The 20,553-nt window shown below is 37.0% G+C and overlaps 1 protein-coding gene across 7 annotated transcripts in view; it reads left to right on the top strand.

The window, feature by feature from the left end:
- The window catches only part of GREB1 (growth regulation by estrogen in breast cancer 1), a 93,249-nt gene that overhangs the window by 15,369 nt on the left and 57,327 nt on the right, over positions 1-20,553 (top strand). For 4 of the 7 annotated variants that reach the window (XM_017818080.1, XM_017818078.1, XM_017818084.1 and 1 more), the window contains exons 1-2: positions 8,063-8,202; positions 18,034-18,190. In XM_017818080.1, the coding sequence (XP_017673569.1) occupies positions 8,179-8,202; positions 18,034-18,190 (181 nt within the window). In that variant the 5' untranslated portion in view covers positions 8,063-8,178. Of the gene's footprint in view, positions 1-8,062; positions 8,203-11,895; positions 11,955-18,033; positions 18,191-20,553 lie in introns of those variants that run through there. The other 3 variants (XM_017818081.1, XM_017818082.1, XM_017818083.1) reach the window with 2 other exon arrangements.

Here is a 20,553-nt window from a genome sequence, read left to right as displayed (position 1 = left end):
ATTGTTTGGATACCTTTAATAGAATGTTTTTCTTTATTCTTCAAAACTTGTAACATGGTGCTGTTTCCTGAAGGTATAGTGGTAACTTTACAAATTAGGTAGTACTCTGAGATCCAAGGCATTTCCAAGGAAATTTTCAGCAAGTATTTTCAGCAAGTAGAATTGTCTGGATTTTATGGTGAGAAACCATATATAAGTTCAGAAAACAAAACTTGAGATAATAACATTAATTATGAGGATATGTTATAAAAAATAAGGATAATCTTACTCCACATGGGATTAAGATATGGGACAAAGTCATGAGTCAGGTGCCATATGGTGGGCAGGTGAAGTGACCTTCTCAGAATCAAAGACAATTGTGGCTTTCAAAGTTTGTATTAGAAGTTTAAATGTTTCCTGCTGATCTTGGGTTAACATTTCTGAATCCATCTTCCTCATGCTTTCACATTATACATAAGATAAGATATTTTTCTGAAAGAGCCTTCATCAAATGTCTAGGGAAAAAACCTGTCTTTTATATTAAATGTTTGCTGCTATTGGACAACTGGCACGTGTGTTTAAAATATACTGGATGCATAATTACAGGGAAAACGGATGCTGGCAGTTGTGTAAGAGCCACCCCCTAAAGGCAAGAAAAAGTGATCCTTAAAGGCAAGAATTATGCTGTTACATAAAAGCTTGTTCCTAACATGTCAATTGGTGCAGTATGTCCAGTTATGGTGTTTCAGACATACCATTTTGTACTATTCATGCTGTCTGTTTAGAATGCTGTTCCATTCTTTCGTCTAGTCACATGAACTCTGTTCTTTCTCAATCATGAGAGACTGTTCTCTGCTGCAGGGACAATGTACAATGGGTAGTACTCAAATGTGAGGGCAATGCCCAACATTTTTGAAAAATATGAGACACTATCAGCCAATTGAAATTATGCACCCTTGATGTGCTAGTTATGATTTTGTAGACTTATAGTGTATGCCTCTTAAGTAACCTCTTTTCTATTCTGAAGAATCCCAGCTAAATAGATAGTCCTGAATCTTAATCCTTTTGGTCTCCTTATCTTTCTTTGGACCTTTTCAAGTTTAACTACCTTTTTGACACAGTGGACCCAAAGTGCACACAGTGCACTCCAGTATAAACAGATTATAGAATCACAGAATCATTTAGGTTGGAAAAGACCTTAAAGGACATTGAGTCCAGCTGTTAACCCAGCACTGCCAAGTCCACCACAGAACCATGTCCCTAAGTGCCACATCTACATGTCTTTTAAATACCTCCAGGGATGGCGACCCCACCACTTCCCTGGACAGCCTGTTCCAATGCTTGACAACCCTTTCAGCAAAGAAATTTTTCCTATAATTACAAATATGAACACTATAGACATTAGGACTATATAACACATATGTATATGTGTGAGAGAGAATGTGATTGTCATCATGTAGTGTATAATTGCCATTGTGCTGTCTTAAGATTTTTATGGTTAAAAAAAATTACTGCTTGCAATTTGTATTGCATTCTTTAATAGATCTATTGCTCTGGTTTGCCTTTTCTACTAATACTTTTAGTGTATGTGTTGCAGAACATGCAGTAATGATTTCAAACCAGAGCAAGATAGAATGTCAAACAGGTCTCAATTCTGGTAAGTGCTATTCTGCTGTGCATTTACAAAGGCAGAAGCATTAGGATTGTTCACAAGCAGCCCAACAGATCATGGATATAGAGGGAGTCAGCATTTGTATTTTCCAAGTCATATTGTGTTTCTTATGTTGGAAGTTGTTCCATAGCCTTCCAGATGCAAATGAAAGCAGGTGTTGCTGCTTACTCAACTTTCCTTGGATTAAACAAGGATTTATTTCTTAATTGTTGATAATGATATTTTTAATAGAGCTTCTGGGTGATTTTCAAAGAAGTAATATTTAAAGGACTCTGTTGTTATCCTGCCTGTCTACTTGGGTACCTAAAACCTACTGTGACCTTATTATGGCAGCACCTTTGGATTATTGACCAGTTAATTTTTATTCAACCAGTAATGCTCTGTTATGCATGGTAAGGTAGGGCTGGGATACATGGATGATGAGAAATTAATGAGAAATTACTATGGAGGCTGCAACGCTGGCTATCAATGTAGTACCGATTAAGTAGTTCGGTATTGACTCTCAGTTCAACAGGACCTGTACAACCCATAATAGAGGAACAGACCTGGAACACTGTAGTATAGCTGTGGTTACATGGCCTACACTTGACCTAATAGATTGAATGAGATCTATGTTGGCTTTGGTTGGAGTCACACTGAGAGCATCTATACCGCTGGCATAACAAACACCCAAAGCATGTGACACTTGCATGGATATTTGAGTTGCTAATCTTTTGACACAGTGTTTTGTGTTGTTTCAGGATTACATGGTTCCAATACTGTTAATATTTTTGGATGCCAGTGATTTTTAGCATAAAAATTTTCAGGATCTCTTCTGTTTCTAGTGCAGCCATGTGACTGAGAGCCATGAAGCTATGAAGCAGCTTGGCAAACCAAAGGAATGAGATGCTATCTGTGTACCTAACTAAATGCATTATAGGGGAGAGCCTGTTCTTACATCACTGTAACACTTACAGAAAGTTTGATGTGATGTTGAATTGTCACTGGAGTAAGAGATTCTGATGGAAAATTGTACTGCAGTACAACAGTTGTGTGTTTAATTGCACTGTGGTATATTTGTTTCTTTTGCAAACAAAGATATGTGTTCCTCTCTGATTCACTGAATATGAAAAAAAGCCATCCATTGGGACACATGGACATGATTCCTTCCAAAGCATATATGGGGATTTGAAGCACATAAATGGCAGATTGGGAAATAGTGCAAGACATGGCTATGAGTGGAAATGGTACAAGTATCTTTAATAGTTTGCAGTGGAAAAGCACCATCGCTGTCTCAGTAGTTGGAGGTAGGCAGTGGGTTAATACAAGCATATCAAATAACACACACTGAGTACAAGATTTATTCAATTAGTTTCAGTTCACATTCACAACAAAATGTAATGTGCCTGTTCCCCAGGTATGAGATGGTGTCACATCTTGTCTCCTGACCCGATGTACTGTACAGCGTCCTCCATCACATGGGTTGGCATACGAGGTCTTTCACAATGGGAGCGGAGAAAGTTGAGAGTTCTTAAGAGCTGTTTTTCTAAGCACTCAAATGGATGTTACTCAGCCTGGAGGTTCAGAGGCTTTTTTGCCGATGCGACAATTACTAGAGATGAAGGAACACTCCTAAGGAAGTGTTTTGAACAGTTAGAGTTGTTAATAGCTACAGAAGTATCAGTCAGGCTGTAACTTTTAAGTTTTTAAAAAATGATCTTTGAACATGCATTTAGGATTTTTACACAGGTACAGCATGACTGAACAAGTAGTGGGTGCTTTTTGTACGGCACCCACTGTGAATAAAAATTAAATGTGGGCGAAACATGAAAGCAGCAACAGTTTCAGTGACTTTTAAGAGTGATGAAGAAAGAGTTGTGACATTCTGAAATATTCCTGTTGTGTTTTGAGAAAATGAAGGATTTTTCTGACGACTGGTTGTACCAGTTGTAAAACGATGTGTCTGATTAATAATGCATTCTATTGAAAAGGGATGGGAGGTTTGCTTAGGAGTGATTCATCGTTGTCTGTTGCAGTAATTAAGTCCATTCCTTGTTTTAAGGTCAGCATGACCCTATTTAAATTTTCAGTCTCAAGGGTCTGTGCAGTTGGTGTTTAAGGAGGAATTAGGAAGAGATAGCAATTTATTGGTTTCTCTACATTTTGGCAAATGTGTATTTCCTTCCCTTTTTTTTTTCCCCGATTCATTATTGAAACATTTGTTTGATTTATAAAACAAATCTTCGTTCGCGAAGCCTCGCCATGATGATGATGATGAAAACTAAATTGACCTTTTATTTTACTCCTTAATAAGATTTTTTTTCTCAGAGATTTTAAAAAACATATATAGTATGTTTAAGACCCTTTTAAATTCAGTGATATGAAGAACCAAAGTACTTGTATGATTTTAAATACAAAACAGTATTTTAAAAGGTTCTCTTGTGCCTTTAACACACCTTTGTATGAAAGATAATCCTATTCCAGCTATCCTGTTACTTTATAAATAGCAGTTCGCTACACTTGCTTCCTCAGTTTCCTTCACATTTGTTATTACTTCACAGTAGATGTCTGCACATTGTTCTGCAATTCTTCTCAATGTCTTTTTTAAAACTCCCGTTTCTTTAATATCTCCAAAAACTGAAGAGTAGTCTCCTGAGGTTTTTTCTGGCAGTATGATCAGAATGGCTCGCAATCTTGTGTATAACTGTTCTCTGCACCTTACAGAAGTGATATTATCTCCAATTTACAGTCAAACAGTGAAAAGACATTGAAGTTACAGGGAATAAAAAAAAAACCCACACAAAAGAAAAAGAAAAAATGCAGGCAAAGGCCTTAGAAGAATTTACACAGAACATCCCAAACCAAAATCCTGATAGCTCTGATCAGCTTTTGCTACCCCAGGGGAACTCAACTTCTTTGCCCCACACTGGGAGATACGGCCCAGGGGCCATGCTGTGCAGCGGCTTGTACCCACTCTGCTCAGGGTGGTGTCCTGCAGAACTGATGGGCTGTGTCTGCAGCGCTCTTCATTTGACTTTTGTGCCTCTGAGGCACAGGTTTTGTACATGTGTGTTCAGATGACCATACCGTGAAGTATATGTTTCACAGCCAGCTAGTTCATGGCCTCATGGCATGGCATGTGCTGCATGCCTGGGAGCATGGAGTGAGAACAGGTGGGTGAGGGCACCAGACCTTGTGGGAAGCTGTTGGAGAACTGTGTAGGGAACTGTAATGGGAGCAAACTTCGCACAACCTTGTCCATGCTGCCTAGAGAAAGGAGTGCCATATGCAACTACTCACAGAACTAAAGCTGAGAGCACAGTGCCTGGATGTAAACTAATGTGTACACAGTGTAGCTGATCAGGGGATATGGAGCTAGAAGCAAACAGGAAGCTAAGTTTTGTCAAGTAACGGTTTCCACTTTCACCTGGTGAAGCTGCTGGACAAATCAGTCATTTGATCGTAAGTACCCTTTCCTCATCTTCTTGGGAAAAAAAGCAGCATTAAACTTTACAATTATCTCTTAATTTTCCCTGGTGATTGCATAGTGGACCAGCTCTTTCCTCATTCTACCTTATAATGCATGTCCTGGTAAATTATTTTTATGATTATTTTTATGATTTTTTGTGCTTGTGTCTTAGTCTGTGCTTTGGACTTCTGAAACTCTTGTTACCCCGAGGTTATAAACTCAGGTTATATCCCATGTTTCACTTCTATTCCAGTGTTCTCAAAGTTTGGAAAACATGCCTTGCAAAGACCTATAAAACACAAGATTCTTTTCTTTAAACTCTAGGGTATAAGGTATGTATTTTACATACCTTTTGTTGGGATAACTACATGATCAGCTTTCCTCTAACAACTGTTCTGTCAGTTGCATTACTCACTCATTTAAGGCAGATTCAGCAGCTCATTTCATCAGGCAGAGCCCCTCTTTTCTAATGTATGTTGTATCAGCAGCTGCATACTGACCGACTCCCACTGCTTCTGTATACAAGATCTCTTATACAGAACCTCCATGCTCATTGCCCATTCCTGGCATTCTTACTCTGGCTACTAATCAAACACAATAGACCCCTTTGTGCTCTCTTGCCCTTTCTCCTCCTCTGAAACTTTTGCTCCATGCCTATATCCAAAGCAGACAGGCCTCTTTCTGCATTCCATTACTGAATATCAGGTTAACAAGGTCTTCTTTAACACCTACCCTATGCTAATATTCTTTAAGATAGATGTAGTGTTTCCAGCCACAAAGCAGAGTCAGAGACAGGCACTGCAGTATCCTGGACTTTGTTCTAGACAGCATCCGGGGCAGCATCCTGGGGAAATTTTGCTCATGGATGCACTACAGTTATGGTGCAAGTATGTTAGGCTGGCATCAATCAAGTTATACTTCTTTAAAATGTGAATTTTCTGGCTTATGTTATTGTTGACCTGGTAAATTATTGAAAGTGACTCTTTCAAAAATCATGTGCTTTTACACACATGCTTTTACACATACATATATGCATATGTATTTCTTGCAGTATTTGGTTTTCTTGTGGATTTCTCTAAACTTTGGCTGTCAGTATAATCTTTTAAGTGCCATCTGGTCAGGTTAATATGTGTAAGGAATACAACTGCACAGTGCTGATAGGAAACCAGACAGTGATTCCTGCATTTCCTAGCTGAATGATTTTGTACCCTACTTGAAAATGCCATGACCGAGTCCCCATCATGTATTTGGTGTACGGTATAGAACATTCATAAAACTTCTAGTGCAGTTCCATAGTAACAGAAAAACATAACAGTCACCCTCCTAAGTAATTATTTACTACTTTCTGTACAGTTCCTTTTTCACATTCTTTCATACAGTGTTTTCATCTAAAATTTAAGAATAGAGTCATCTAGACTACACTAGAGCATTTTGGTTGAAAGGGACCCCCATCCAGTCCCAACTGCGTGACCACTTCAGAGCTGAAGGAAGGTTAAAGCATGTTGTTAAGGGCATTGTCCAAATGGCTCTTAAACATTGAGTATATATAGAGAATATTTTAAAAAAATAAATTGCCAAATAAACAGTGAAAACTTTCCATTAATATGAAAACTGCTTTCAGTGGAAGTACTAAATCACTGAAATCTCCAAGTGATTCTTCAACGGGCTTTAAAATTCAATTTTTGCCCTTTGTGTAACAGAAGAATCAGAAGGTTCATTTTTAAAATTTAAAAGTGTTATTTAAAGCATTTTTATAGAAAAGATACTGCTTTCACCAGTTTCCCCAGCCATGTGTTTCTGGTACTTCTCTTTTGCATATATTAATGGCATTTATGCATAGCTAGATGAGGGATCTGATTTAGCCAGACATGACCCTGCAAAAATTGCTAGATTTCAATCATGTCATATTAATGCCACTGAACAACAGAGGGGGGATATATATCAACAGTGTGAGACATTCCTTTTCAGCAGTAACTTGAGTTGAGAGTAGCTTGAGCCAGTCATGAAACCATATCCTGAGAGTGAAGAGTGAAAACAAAGTTTCATAAGCTGTACCAAAAATAGTGTCTATTCGTTGTTCAGTGTACCCTACCTATAAAGGTTATACAGAACGTTAATTCAACTGAGGGCCTGGACAAGTGCTTCATTTTACTCATTTCAGTGATGCTTTACAGAGTTTAAAATCAAGCACATATCTGAACATTGCCATTCGATTATCAGAATAATTGCTTTCATCTTCTGAAGTGATTTAATTTATGACCTAAGGAAATGTTTGATAAATATACTTTTACCAGAAATAAACATTCTCTGTGTATGTACTCTAGATGTATCCTGGAAAGATGCAGCATTTGTTAAAACACAGTACAACAATTGTTTCCTTGTATATCCAGTGTTATATTGAACATCTCTCAAATATTGTTTTGATTTCCTATCCTTTTATTCAGAAGATACAGGCATAGTACCAACACAAAGATAATATTACTACATATCTGATTTCTGTTCTCCTATTAATCTTTTCTTCTGTTAGCAAAATGAAGTAGCCACAGTATACAATTCATGCTTTCTTTAGTAATTTTGATATCTATATAATACAAAAAGGACACCTTTATTTCTTAGAAAAACCCCACCTTCAGTCCTTCCAAAAACCTGCAACAAAACTGTTGACGTTAATAACGCTTCAGACTGATAGATTGATGTGTACATGGCCAGGAGCACCATGACCCAGCACAGCACTTCTGTATTAATAAGACATGAAGTCAGACCATTTATCATTTTGTGTAGCCAGCACACAAATTAGAGAACAGCTTGCCAGGATCTCATTACTTTGTTTGTGCCATAGTTGCAGAATAGATAGCTTTGAAACCTTCTTGTGCTCTACTGTGACATGCGAGCATTCATGTCATGGCGACCTGACTGAGTTGTTCAGTTGTGTACAGTGCTGACTCAGGTGCCTTAAGTGTCCTAAACAATTTGCCAAGCAGCAGACTCTTCTAAATGAAAAAAAAAAAGGAAAACTTCATAAAGACATAATCACTGGCAGTTACCACAGGTGTAAGATGTTCAGCAGTGCAATCAGGATATGAAACTTGGGGAGTCATTTACTGTAAGTCACTGTAGGAGCACATGCTTTCATTACGGTACAGTATGTTTTTTATTACGTATTTTCATGATGAAAAATACTATTTAATTAAATACTGTTTTAAGATAACAAAATACTGTCTTAAAATAACATGCTCTCACTGTCTTATATTGGCTACTCTTCAAATATTGAGAGACAATATTGCAGACAATATTCATGTTTTAAATATGTTAATTTGTCTGCATTTTATCTACATTGTAGTACTTTGCGGTCTTTGGGGTGCGGGATAGTCCTCAGGAAAACTTTGAAATGCTAAAAAAAAAAGCAGACAACTTGAATTTTTAAACTCTTAAAGAAGACAGCTCAGATCTCAAACTGCTAAGTTCAGTTTCTTAATTAAATTTTAATTTTGTGGTGGTACTTTTAACTAAAAATACTTGTTTAATGCTTTTGGCTTGTATATTTATGTTTGTGAATGTTTCTTATTTAATGTATTTTCGACATATAATACATGTGCAGTTGATCTCCTGATAGAGTGTAACCTGAGGTTCAGATCTATTTTGTAATGTGATACATTCATCTAGAGATGTATCTGCTATTCACAGCTGGTGAGGCACATTTTAGGCTGCTCCCATTGTATTTGTGTCCCCTCTTTGTTCATTAGATGGAAAATATGATCCAGATACAGTGTAGTGTGCTCTTCTAATAGAAATCAGTGAAACTGTTTTTCAAGCAGTGAGGCCATTTGCTGTAAATGAGGTAAAGCCTCTGAACCTGTGCACTCTGTGTGTATCCTTGGAGAACTGCCACAGAGACTGGCTCCGCCTCTGCTGAGAGACAGAGACAGCTCCAAAGTGTCCTTAAGCCATACATCCCAGCTGCCATGCTCGGGAGACCCCTGCTGCACTGCTTCCAGGAATGAGCCTGGAGGGGCAGGCATGGGGGAAGGAAAAACAAAAGTCTGGTTTTGAGGATGGCTCAAAAGCTAACCTGTACAATCAATGTAACATTACTCTTTGTAGATTCCTTTTGGATTCAGTAAAGATTCTCGGAAACAGTTACAGCACCTGTAACCAGAAAGAATAATAATATGCTCCAAGTGCTGATTTCTTAGAATTTCCTTTGGAAAAAGTGCATTTCAAGATCATCTCTCTCCTGGCTTGCCAGTCTACTTCCTACTGCTTTACTCTAAGATCTCAAGTGGCTGTACTGAAAGGTACAGAACAGATGTCTAAGACAATTCTTGGAAAGAGAATTGTGTCTCTTAGGTAATAGTGAGAGTGCCTTTGCACTTATGGAACTGGAAAAAGGAATGATCCAGACCTGTACAACTCAGAGATAATTTTTTACTAATTTTCCAGTCACCACTTTGATCATCGCTTCCTAGCACTGATTTGTGGCACCTCCTTCCCTCCCTTTCTCCTCCCTCTACTTGGCTTCTTCCTGCTGCTTAACAAGCTCAATTGGTTTTATGTATGTAATTCTTTTTATTTAAGAGAGTTTGAAGGTGGTCTCTGAAAGAATTGCTTTCATCCAAAGCCAGGAGCTGATCAAAGCAACACACAAAAGCCAAATGTGAGCCAAGGCAGAGCTGCCTGACCAGCCATAGGGTCAGGGTTCTGTGCCAGAGAAATAGTAAAACATATCAGCTTGAAGCTGCTGATAAGAGATTTTCTTCTAGTAATACCAGTAAACTTTATGATATCCTTTATGAAAATCAAAGAAATATGCATCAGAGTATGACTTTGTCCTGAAGAGAAGAATATGAAAGCATTTATAAGATGAAGTGCCACTGCCTAACTGCGTTTATTGCCATAATCCTGTATGAGGCTCAGTCTGCACTATTAATACAACACTGGACTATCACCCACCTCACATTTACTTTTATGAAGTGGCTCCTTAGCTCAGTTGTCAGGATATTAAGGAATGACATGTCTATGAAAAGAAGGTTCATACTAAAACAAAAAGCAGCTAAATGAAAATCAGTGTCATCATGATGTCTGAAAATAGATGTCCCGTGAAAATTATAATTAAGAAATAGGTCAATAACAGATGTTAAGACATCTTTAAAAAATCTAATTAAGATTTCTTTTGAATTCTTTTACAGATTTTTGTAAGGCATCAGTCCCAATATTGCTTATGATTATGATTTTTTAAAACTTTAATAGTAATCCATGTATGGCTTTTCACAAAGGATTTTCTGCTATGAGCAATTTGAACTTTGGCATTTTTTCTTCTGTATTAAAATAAGCCAAAATATTGTGTCACTTTAACACAAAACATTACTTTAAATGAATGTCTCGGAAAAATTCAGCTCTGTTTTGAGAGTAGGCATAAAAGTTACTAGGGTGAAGGAAGTTTAAGTTTTCTGTAGTCATAAAGGAAGACTAAACTATCTCTTAAAACCAAAACAACCTTTCATCCTTAAATAATTAAAGGAATCCAATAGCAATTGGAGTTTTCTATTTCCCCAGAAAACTGCAGTGTAGGCTGTCTCAGCTTAGCTTCCCTGTCACTAAATTTCCAACATGCCTTAGTCTGGATCTCCCAGCATAGCTGTACATTTTAATGGGTTTATGACAACTTAGATTGCTCTGAATTTCATCAATTTTTTTTTTGGTTCAATGTAAAGTTGAGTTTGTATGAGAAGTTTTTTGTGTTTTTTTCTTTTATTGTAGATGTATCAGGAAATTCTTTTACCTTTTTCTGTTGAAAATATTCATTTGTCATTTTTGCTACTTTTCCCTGCATAAATTGTAGCCTTTCCATTGAAAAAAAGAATACTCTGTCCTCAGAAGTAATGCTTATTGGTTTGCAGTTGAAAAATTTCAGCAAAAAATAGGAACATATTTGGGTTTAGATAAAGTTCTCTTTACTGTGGCCAAAGTGGATGAGAAATAATTCCATATTAAGAATGATCAGAATGATTAAAAAATTTGATTTCTTATCTGCCTGAAGGAAAAAAGAAAGGAAAAGCTTTTTAATAGTGTTTTTATTGAGATGGTTTAACATTGATTTGTCCAAGTTTGTTCTCATCCCTTTTGATATATATCAGTTAAAAAATGGGCTTAATTTTTCAGTAGGTGGGGGAAATTTCCTATGTTCGATTTTACTGCAGTGGTGTCCGTATGAATCTCTGCAGCAATCTCCTGAGAATAAAGACATGTCCCAGTTGTCTACTTCTACTGTGAGGGACAGAAATGATTCCAGTGATTAATAGAAGCAATTTGGCTCAGAATCTAAAGTTGCCAAAAACCTTAGTGACATCTTCCCAGTTCCCACTCTTCCCAGTGCACTCGAAAGCTCAGCATCTCTCGATCAGCACCTCTCATTCCAACATCCTGTTGCTTGGAAACATGAATCAGAAGAGGAAGTCATCTCACTGTTAATGCAGGAGAAAATCCACGTCTGTAATGAGCCAGATTTTCAAAATCAAAGGCAGACCTCAGATAAAAATTAAAAGCAAATGCAAAAGAAAGAGAAGAGGTAGAGAGATCTGAGTAGTCTTCTTGCAGCATATTCACTTTATGGAAATAGCAGCAGAATTGTTCTTGGCTGTATAAAGGTGGTAGGATTAATTTCTCTGTGATCTGTCATCAACTTTAATCAGAGTCTCTATGTTTAATCATGAGGTAATTTCCAAAGTGGCATTATTAGGAAGCCATTAAGTTTAATCTGGACTGGTCTGTAGATAACATTTCTCATGTAATTCCACAGGAGATACAGAAGTTTTAAGATCTGGTAACACAGAGAATGAGCTAAAATTTCTGGCAAAGGTAACTGTGGTTTTATTTAAAGGTTTTATGTTGTCTTTAAAATGTAATGGCCAAATGGGTTCTAGTGAACTGACAAACCTTATTCATATATGAAACACAGAATGACTAGAGACTCCTCAATCATCTGTGAGCTTTACTACTGAGGAATAAATTATTTCCCAGAAGAAATGGATTTCAATCAGCAGATCTATAAGTGACTACTGATTTTATTCTTGTTGGTATGATAGAGCTGAGCTCAACAGGGGATCATAATTTCATTTCTCAGCATCTTTTGAAGCTTGAGAGGTTCTCTTTCTGAGTAAGACTAACAAAAGAAAATTGAACCCTTTTTAAGATTCCGGTGAAAATAATTTTGGTAAAACATTGGCCTGGAAGTGATCTCAAATGAGGAAATGTTTCCCACACTCCAGTATTATATCATACACATCAGTCTCCTGACCCCTTTTTTCCTCTCTCTTACTGCCAAGTCATTCTGGCAGAACAGTTTGAGGAAACAGATTTGAGTTCCAGTAACTAATATTTTTTTTATAAATTGGCAATAGTCCACCTCTCTACTGTGCCTGTAGGTGGCTTTGTGCTGACTAAGACAAAGCTTTGTAAATTATTTCTACAAGTGATAATTTTGTGGTACATGAGCAACTAGGTTGCTTTCTGGAATTTGTCTTTGCCCATATGAACTACAGATGTATTAGTAAATTAAACAGTTGCAGAAAAAATTCCTGTGTGCCAGAAATAAATTTTCTGTTGTAATGTCTTGGCATGGCTCTGGTGCTTCCACTCACTCTTTGCAGTAGTTCCCAGGCACACTCTAGGAGTAATGCTGGGCCAGTGACTGTTCCCAAATGGCATTTTGGATGGAGTAACCTTATTTTGAGGTTAATAGTAAGGACATAACCTATAATAGTATACTGAGTCTTGTGGAGGGTGAATATCAGAGTGTCTTATAGTTCTCCTGAATCAAGAATTTTATATAACCTGTGGGAATAGATTTACCACACAGTATCGCTTTTACACATGACAGATGTTAATATATAAGATTAAAAATAATTTATTCTTCAAAATCCAAAGTTAGAGACAACACTAATTACAGATAGCTTCATGGAAATAAAAGAGTAAAAGATGATGTGTTATGGTTGAACTGAATCCATGAGGAATATTTTGCAGTATGTATCACTACCATTGAAGAGAATCAGTTTTGTGCTGTCTCCAAATTTATTTTTCTTCTTATAGTTACATTTACATACAAGTCCCTACCCTAGGATTTTTTTCTTCTTAATTAAACTGATATATTTAATACAAGTTTTAAAGAATTACTAGAGATTTTACCAGACTTTACAAGTATTGATGGATTTTGAATGTTCCTGGAAGAATATAACTATGTTCAAAGGGCATCCAAACAAAACCTCTCATTTTATACAAGTGATAAACTGTCTCTTGTCAGAGCAATAACAAATTCTTTTTGGAGAGCTTGGGAACATCTTACTATTTTCCTCTTAGAAATGATACAGTAGAAATTAGTCTGTTAAACTATTTCAAAAGTATGAAAGCTGGCTGCTCAAACTGGGAAAACCTATCTATTGCTATACAGTTTTGCTGGAAGGATTAATGCATCAAAGTAGCAATGTCAATAATATTTTATAATGCAAACAATTTGCAACTTAATATGAAACATTTCCTCCTGTAATAATTTGTAAGTTGTATCTAAGGTTGAATTTCTTAGTAATCAACCGTGTCTTCCTAATTTCCCACTTAAATACCTGGATTATTTTTTCAAGCCTTCTTAACACAACCCGCATATACTCTTTAGTTCACTCAGTTTCTGCTAAGGGCAGACTTTCTTTATCAGTCTATTCCAATGGGAGTTGTCGAAAGCCCTGGATTACTTTCCATGCTTTAAAGCCCATAGTGTTCCTTAGGATACCCAGTCTGTCCTAAATTTGTCCAGAATTGCTGTGCCAGATCTTCAGTCTTCACAAAAACCCTAATGCTCCTCACTGCAACTAAGAAGTCAGTATTGTGTCACCTTCTTTGTTCCACTGTGCAAAAGATCTCCCTCCAAGATCTGGGTGATGGGACTGTGTGTCCTCCTGCTGCTGACAGTCACCCTCTGTTACCATGACCAGTCACTGTCATGCTTTTGACGTAGGTATTGCCCTTGTGGCTGAGAGAGAGCTCCTTTTCTAAATCACAGCAGCTGGAACACAGGCTCATAGTGGCATAGTGCAGGTTTTTTTCAAACCCTGACTAGCTGAACTGCAATTGAACTTGAAGTTGACTCTATATGTGACACCCTTAAGAAGATCCCTACTTTTCTTAGTCACGTAATCTCTGTTTTCACAGGAATCCTGACAGTTCCTTGTTTGGAGTTCAAAGCATGTTCCCTTTCATGACCAACACACTTCGACACTCATTTTCAGATATCTGGACTTGGCAGCTCTGTTTGCCAGCTTAGGTTTCCAAGACGTTGGCCTGACCTGCTTCATTTGTATCTGCAATTGTTTCTTAGACTTCCAAGTTGCTCAGAGTGTTTTTTGTCTTTTTATTACGCTTTTATGCAGCTCTTCCAGGTCCAGCCTTTTCCATTTTTTTAATCTCTTTATATTAGCAAGTATTTTTCCCTGCATGCTCTCCATGGAAACTGATGATGTGATAGAGAGGTGCCCTTTGGTTTATTAGTGGATGGGGTTGAGGGTCATCCTTTCTGTGTCAGTGTGGTTTTGGTTTGTTTTTATTTTTAATAGATCTGGTCACCATCTATGTTCATGTCTTGGAATTTCACAAGCATTTTAAAGTTTAGCCTGTGCCACCCACTGGTATCCAGGAGAGACACAAATCTGGGCTAGGGATGCTGCGTTCATTGAAGCAGGAACATAGAACTCAAAGCTGTGCTTCCTGATGCCACAGAGTCAGCAACTGACAATTCAGATACCACAGTCTGAGCAGCTTTAAAGAAAAAAGGAGATGACAGCCATCGCAGAGTTAGCAGGAATGGCTTTCCCCCTTGCTTGCTTTGGAGAAGTAATTTCTCCTGCAACTAAGAGTCATTGGGACTCTGAACAGCAAAGGCTGATGCTGGCAAAAAAACTCCTGGAATGCCAGTTTTTCATTTCCAATTGGTGTATGTTTGTTGATGAAAAATGGCTATAAAATACTTATCACATATTCCCAAATAGGTTCTGGGATTTATGATTGTGTTTATACTGTGATTGTAAGATCCCACAAGTGCGCAAGAGCTTACAAATTCAAAAAGCATATTTTTGTTTCATTTTACCAACCCATTCACAGAATTAAATTAGTACCCCAATGGATAAACAAACATGCTTGTGTTGCAAAGGATTTCAGGACCCGCCTCTTACACAAATAATTTAATCTTAACCGATTGCTTATTTGTAACATCACATTGATGGTTTCTGCCATCCTTGGGGTTAAATGCAGAGTTTCTGTTTTGAACACCAGCAGGCTCTATAAATCCTGAGCAAGCATGTTAAATCCCTGTAAATGGTATCTCTATTTATTTTCCTAATAAACTATACAGAATAATAGTTGACTGTGTCTGTGGAATAGAGTTTATAAACAGAAATATTATAGTGTTTTCTGATTCATTGCAATTAGATCCAGATAGTGATTGGTAGAGCAACTAAGCCTTTATTGCGTAAAGCAGTCCACATGTCTATTCATCTGATAATGCTTTTGAGCTGTCTGAGTATTTTGTCTCACTCTGTATGCATTTGAAAACTCCCTATCTTTCACATGCTTTAATAAATGATTTAAAGAAGTAAATAAGTTTGAAAATCAGGTAGACTAGTCTGCTTTGCAAGGTCATATTCAGAACAGGTAGAATCCAGCCCTTTTTAAGACAGGCCTCTGCCACAGCAGTCAAACTTTTGGATATTCCCTTTGTGTTGTATCAGGGGTTTTTTTTAAGTGCAAAAAGTCTTTTAGATGTCCTAATTTTCATGTTTTGGCTCTGTATTTAAATAAAGCAGTCAATATAAAATAGTGTGTGGAATAGATGATAGCTGAATACTCTTTCCATTCCTGAAAGTGTAACTTCAAATATTAACGTGTTGAGAGCATGTTCATACATTTTTTTTTGTCTTTAGTCTGGACTCTCAAGACCGTGTTGATCAGTCATGTAGAACCACATTGTGCTTGTCCCTGATAGAGATGGGTCCCTGAGCCTGCAGATGCCTGCAATGTAACAGGAGAAAACATGAGTTCATAAGATGGGAAAGAATTTAAAAGAGCAAAGAATTAAATGGGTATCTGTTGGGTGTTTTGGTAATTATTTGTCTTTGTTGCATTAAATATAAAACTTCATTGTAACAAAGACAAGTCCAATAATGGTTGAAAGGTGGATTAGAATTAGAACTAAACAACTTTTAATGCTCGTCTAGAAACAGCATTTAATATAATTCATTTCAGAGCCCGACCTTGGTAAAAGGTCAGGCTCTGAAACCTCTGATAAAACTTGTTAAGGATACTGCTGACGCCAGGCTTTCCTCGTAGTCTTCAGCTGTATTTGGTGTACAGGGAAGCAGTACTTAAAACAAAAGGACCCAGAGGGTTCCTATCAGTGTGGAAAGGGAACTGTAATGTGCTTTTTGTGTTGGAAGAGAAGATGCATCCTGACTTCTGTATTGGCACTGAACATCACTTACAGGTTTTGCAGGTTCTCATTTGCCCTTCACCAGGTGGATACATCAGTACTACTCACTGCAACTTTCTGTTTGATTTTGTGTATATATATGAATATTTTGTCAGTGATGCCTGCTTTTAATCCAAATCATCTTCTTAAATACTGCCTGCATTGTTTTATAATTCTTATTGTGCTTCTATTAATATTATATACTTATTATATCACTGTGTTATATCATGTAGTATTAACACTTCTCTCTATACAGTATTAACATGATACAAATAAGTATACAAAAATATGATCATATATGTAAAATATGCTTTAAAAAGTCATAAAAAGATATTCAAATTAACATTTTATGTTGTTTCTTTCAAACCCCTTTTTCCATGAAGAGCAGTATGTGATTTCACAGTAGTTTTCCTTCTGCTTGACTGATTCTTGCAGGATGCTTCCCAACACGCTGATTTCCCAAGCAGTACCCTGTGCTGAGAAGGGGCTGTTCAGTGTTTAGGAATTACTGCCACAAACAGGAAGCATTTCATGCTTTCTATTCACAGTTACTTGAGGAGGGAAAGGACATGGGGCCCAGGGCAAGAGCTACTTTGTAATAGGAAAAGAAAGCTGACATGGCTTTTGGCTATACCAGTTCATTGTGTTCCCTGTGGAAAGTAGGCGGCAGTTAAGTATGTGGGATATTGAGCTGGAATAGACTGTCTGCTCAATGACAGAACGAATAAATGATATGGTTTCACTAAAAATAAAGTCCTAATAAATAAATGCAATATCAAATAGATAATTGATACTGTCTCATTCTAACAAAGAAAAAAAACCCAAAAACACCACAAAAACATGTTTACAGGGAAAAATACTGCTTGGGGTGAAAAGGAAAAGTTGTTATATTTCATAATCTCTGAGTTACAGCAATGCTACGTTATCTATGAGACAGCACCTCTAAAATGTATGTGGAATTGCTTTAGCCAGTGTTCAGCCATTATGGACCATGCAAAGACAAATACACAAACTGTGCTATTGCCCAGATCCTATAACATTTATTATGTTCAAATAATTTAAAACAAAGTCTGTTTAACAATAGATTCCTGACTACTGAAAATACATCTAGTCAATTGCTATATAAACCAAGGAATTACTTAAATCAGATTTCTAGCCACATTTTCAAGGTGATAAGGCTTGCTGCCTTTCTGCCAAATTGCAGAAAGCTGTTACTTTTAGATAACTTCCTGTAATTTACCAGCAGGATCTGCTTAGTGACTGCTGCAGTCAATGTTCTTTTCCTTTGCCTTTCTTTGTGGACAATGAAGCGTCTCTCTTTCATGAGAAATGTTGAGCCTGACATCAGCATGCAGTGATTGAGTTCTGAGTGCTTAAATTGTAATTTTTTTTTCTTTTCTTCTTTTCTCTTTTACTATCTTTTTTGAGAAGATGGGAAATTCTTATGCTGGTCAGCTCAAGACAACAAGGTTTGAAGAAGTGTTGCATAATTCTATTGAGGCCTCTCTCCGCTCAAACAACTTAGTTCCCAGACCAATCTTTTCTCAGTTGTATTTGGAAGCTGAACAGCAACTGTCATCACTGGAAGGTAGGAAATAATGGAATTTCTGTTTCTGCTCAAAGCCAATTCTGCTGTTTGCTCTCCCAAGGCTCAGCATGCACATATCAAATCATAATATGGAAAAACATACATTTGTATTCGTTTTCTTTTTTATTCAACATATATATATATATATGTATTAGAATGGGGTTAAAAATAAAAACTGCATTGTCTTTTATTCTGACAAAATTAGGCCACTTGCTTGCTCAGATTTATCCATACATTGAAATTGAAGTACTAGGAATTTTTCCATTAAATTTGTGGAGAAGTCTTTGGAGATTTGGAACATAAATCTGTTATCCTATAATGTATCATGTGCTGCTGAAATTTATGCAGTAAATGATAGTAAACACATGCTAGATTTTATAATAAAACAGACATGCTAAGACTGATTTTCAATATGCATAAATATAGCAGAAATATTTTTTAGCTTTTGAGATGTTTTTTAATTACTTTGGGCAGAGTATTTGTACTTATTCTGTGGCTGCAAGGTAAAAATTTAGGATGTGTAGTCTCACAAACCCTGCACGAGTTAGTATTGAACAGATATAGGATTTCTCACTGAATTTGTGTCTCTGTTTAGAGAAGCCTGCTTTCTGAGTTTCATTTGCTCTTTTTTTTTTGGAAGTAGTATAGCTCAAATGAACTAGATGGATCTGATAAGCAAACTCATGATACAATTTGGTGTTTGGTGTGTTCTTATATGTAGTGGTCTCATGGTTTCCAGTGAGTTTACTGGTGTGTGCATAACATTGGCATGCTGGTGCAAGGTTATATTTAATAATTTGATTATTTAGTCATTTATCTCATGAGGGTGACGTTTCATGTCTTTTGTCCATGTCTGCATCCCTGTCATACTTTGCTACAGATGTAGTGAGAAATGCATAATGGTTAACAATCCACAGAAACACACAGACACATACAGACACACACAGATCAGGCCAAGAAGCAGTAAAAGTAGTTTACACAGGTTAAACTCTTTGCTGTTACCTCATGGTAACAGCTGAGAAGACATTTCTTGAAAAAAAAATCTGTTCACACATCATTAGTCATTTCCTCTTTTTTCTTTTTTTTTTTTTGCTAATATAGGACATATTAATATACATTATTTGTTTAAATATATATGCTGCTTATTCCCTACACAAAGTGATCCTTCTATCAAACCCTTCCCCATAAGGATTTCATAAAATCTCCCATGGCAACCAACTTTGATGTCACAAAATTGATTATGACATCAGTTGGGAAAGGTGCCACAGGAGCAGATGCATTGTTCAGGAACAAAACTACCATTTCACACTTCTGTAACTTCTTTCTTTCAAGGCTCTCAAAGAGCTTTCCAAAAGTTGAGGGGCTGTTTTCTTTGTAGTTAATGGAAACAGAATTGAGCTGTAATTAAAAGTCTCATAACAACCTGGCAGAGAACATTCCTTTCATGAAAGTTTCAGACAAGGGGAGCTCTGAAGGGACCTGTAATAGAGTGTTGCCCAGATTGTTCCTCAGGTGGGGGAGGTCTGCAAGCTGGTCTCATGTATGGCAGCCTTGTCATAAATTGAATTTTCCACTTCCAGCTACACGAATCCCTGTGCTCTGAGGGCCAGGAGGCAACTGGAGCAAAGAGACATCCTTGGGGGCTTGTGCAAGCCCCCGGCCTCCCCTCTCAGCGTTGTCTTGCCTTCGCACTGGTGCTCTGATGTGGGGATATGCTCAGACTATCCTTGGTCATAGCTGCCCCTTGGTCCTCAGTACAGCAAGTGTTTCCCTATGGTCAAGTAGACATGATTTAAATATAGACAACGTAGAGCAGTGGGTCAATGCAAGCCAAGTGTTCTGGCTTTCCGTTTTATGGATAACACATTATACATGTTCAAAACAGCATTTGGCAGCAAAGCCATCCACTAGTAAATAAAGCTGATTTTTGCATATTTGTCTGTGATGATGTTACAATATCAAAATTTCTAGAGAGCCTTAAAACCGAGTGTGTAGTGAGGTTAAGAAAAGAATATCAGAAATATTTTTTTTAGCTTTATCAACCACCTGTGGTAACTTGTTGTTTATGGGTTTATATTTTTTTGTTTGAAAAATTTTTTTCGCTCTTCTTTTGATACTTAAATGACCATCTAAACCAGAAAAAAAAGTACCTAGCCAGTGATACTAGCCTAATATCATTACATATCTGTTGTGATAGTTTATGCCTAAAATAGAATCACAGAATAGAATCATAGAATCATTAAGGCTGGAAAAGACCTCCAAGATCATCAAGTCCAACCTTTGACCAAACACCACTATATCAACTAAACCATTTCCATAGCCAGTTGTTTCTTGAACACCTTCAGGGATGTTGACTCCACCAC

The sequence above is a fragment of the Lepidothrix coronata genome, unplaced genomic scaffold (genome assembly GCF_001604755.1).
Source record: "Lepidothrix coronata isolate B3197 unplaced genomic scaffold, Lepidothrix_coronata-1.0 Scaffold65, whole genome shotgun sequence".
In the NCBI taxonomy this organism is placed as follows: domain Eukaryota; kingdom Metazoa; phylum Chordata; class Aves; order Passeriformes; family Pipridae; genus Lepidothrix; species Lepidothrix coronata.
The sequence above is the reverse complement of the archived record's forward strand: the minus strand, read 5'-3'. Positions and strand labels throughout refer to the sequence as shown.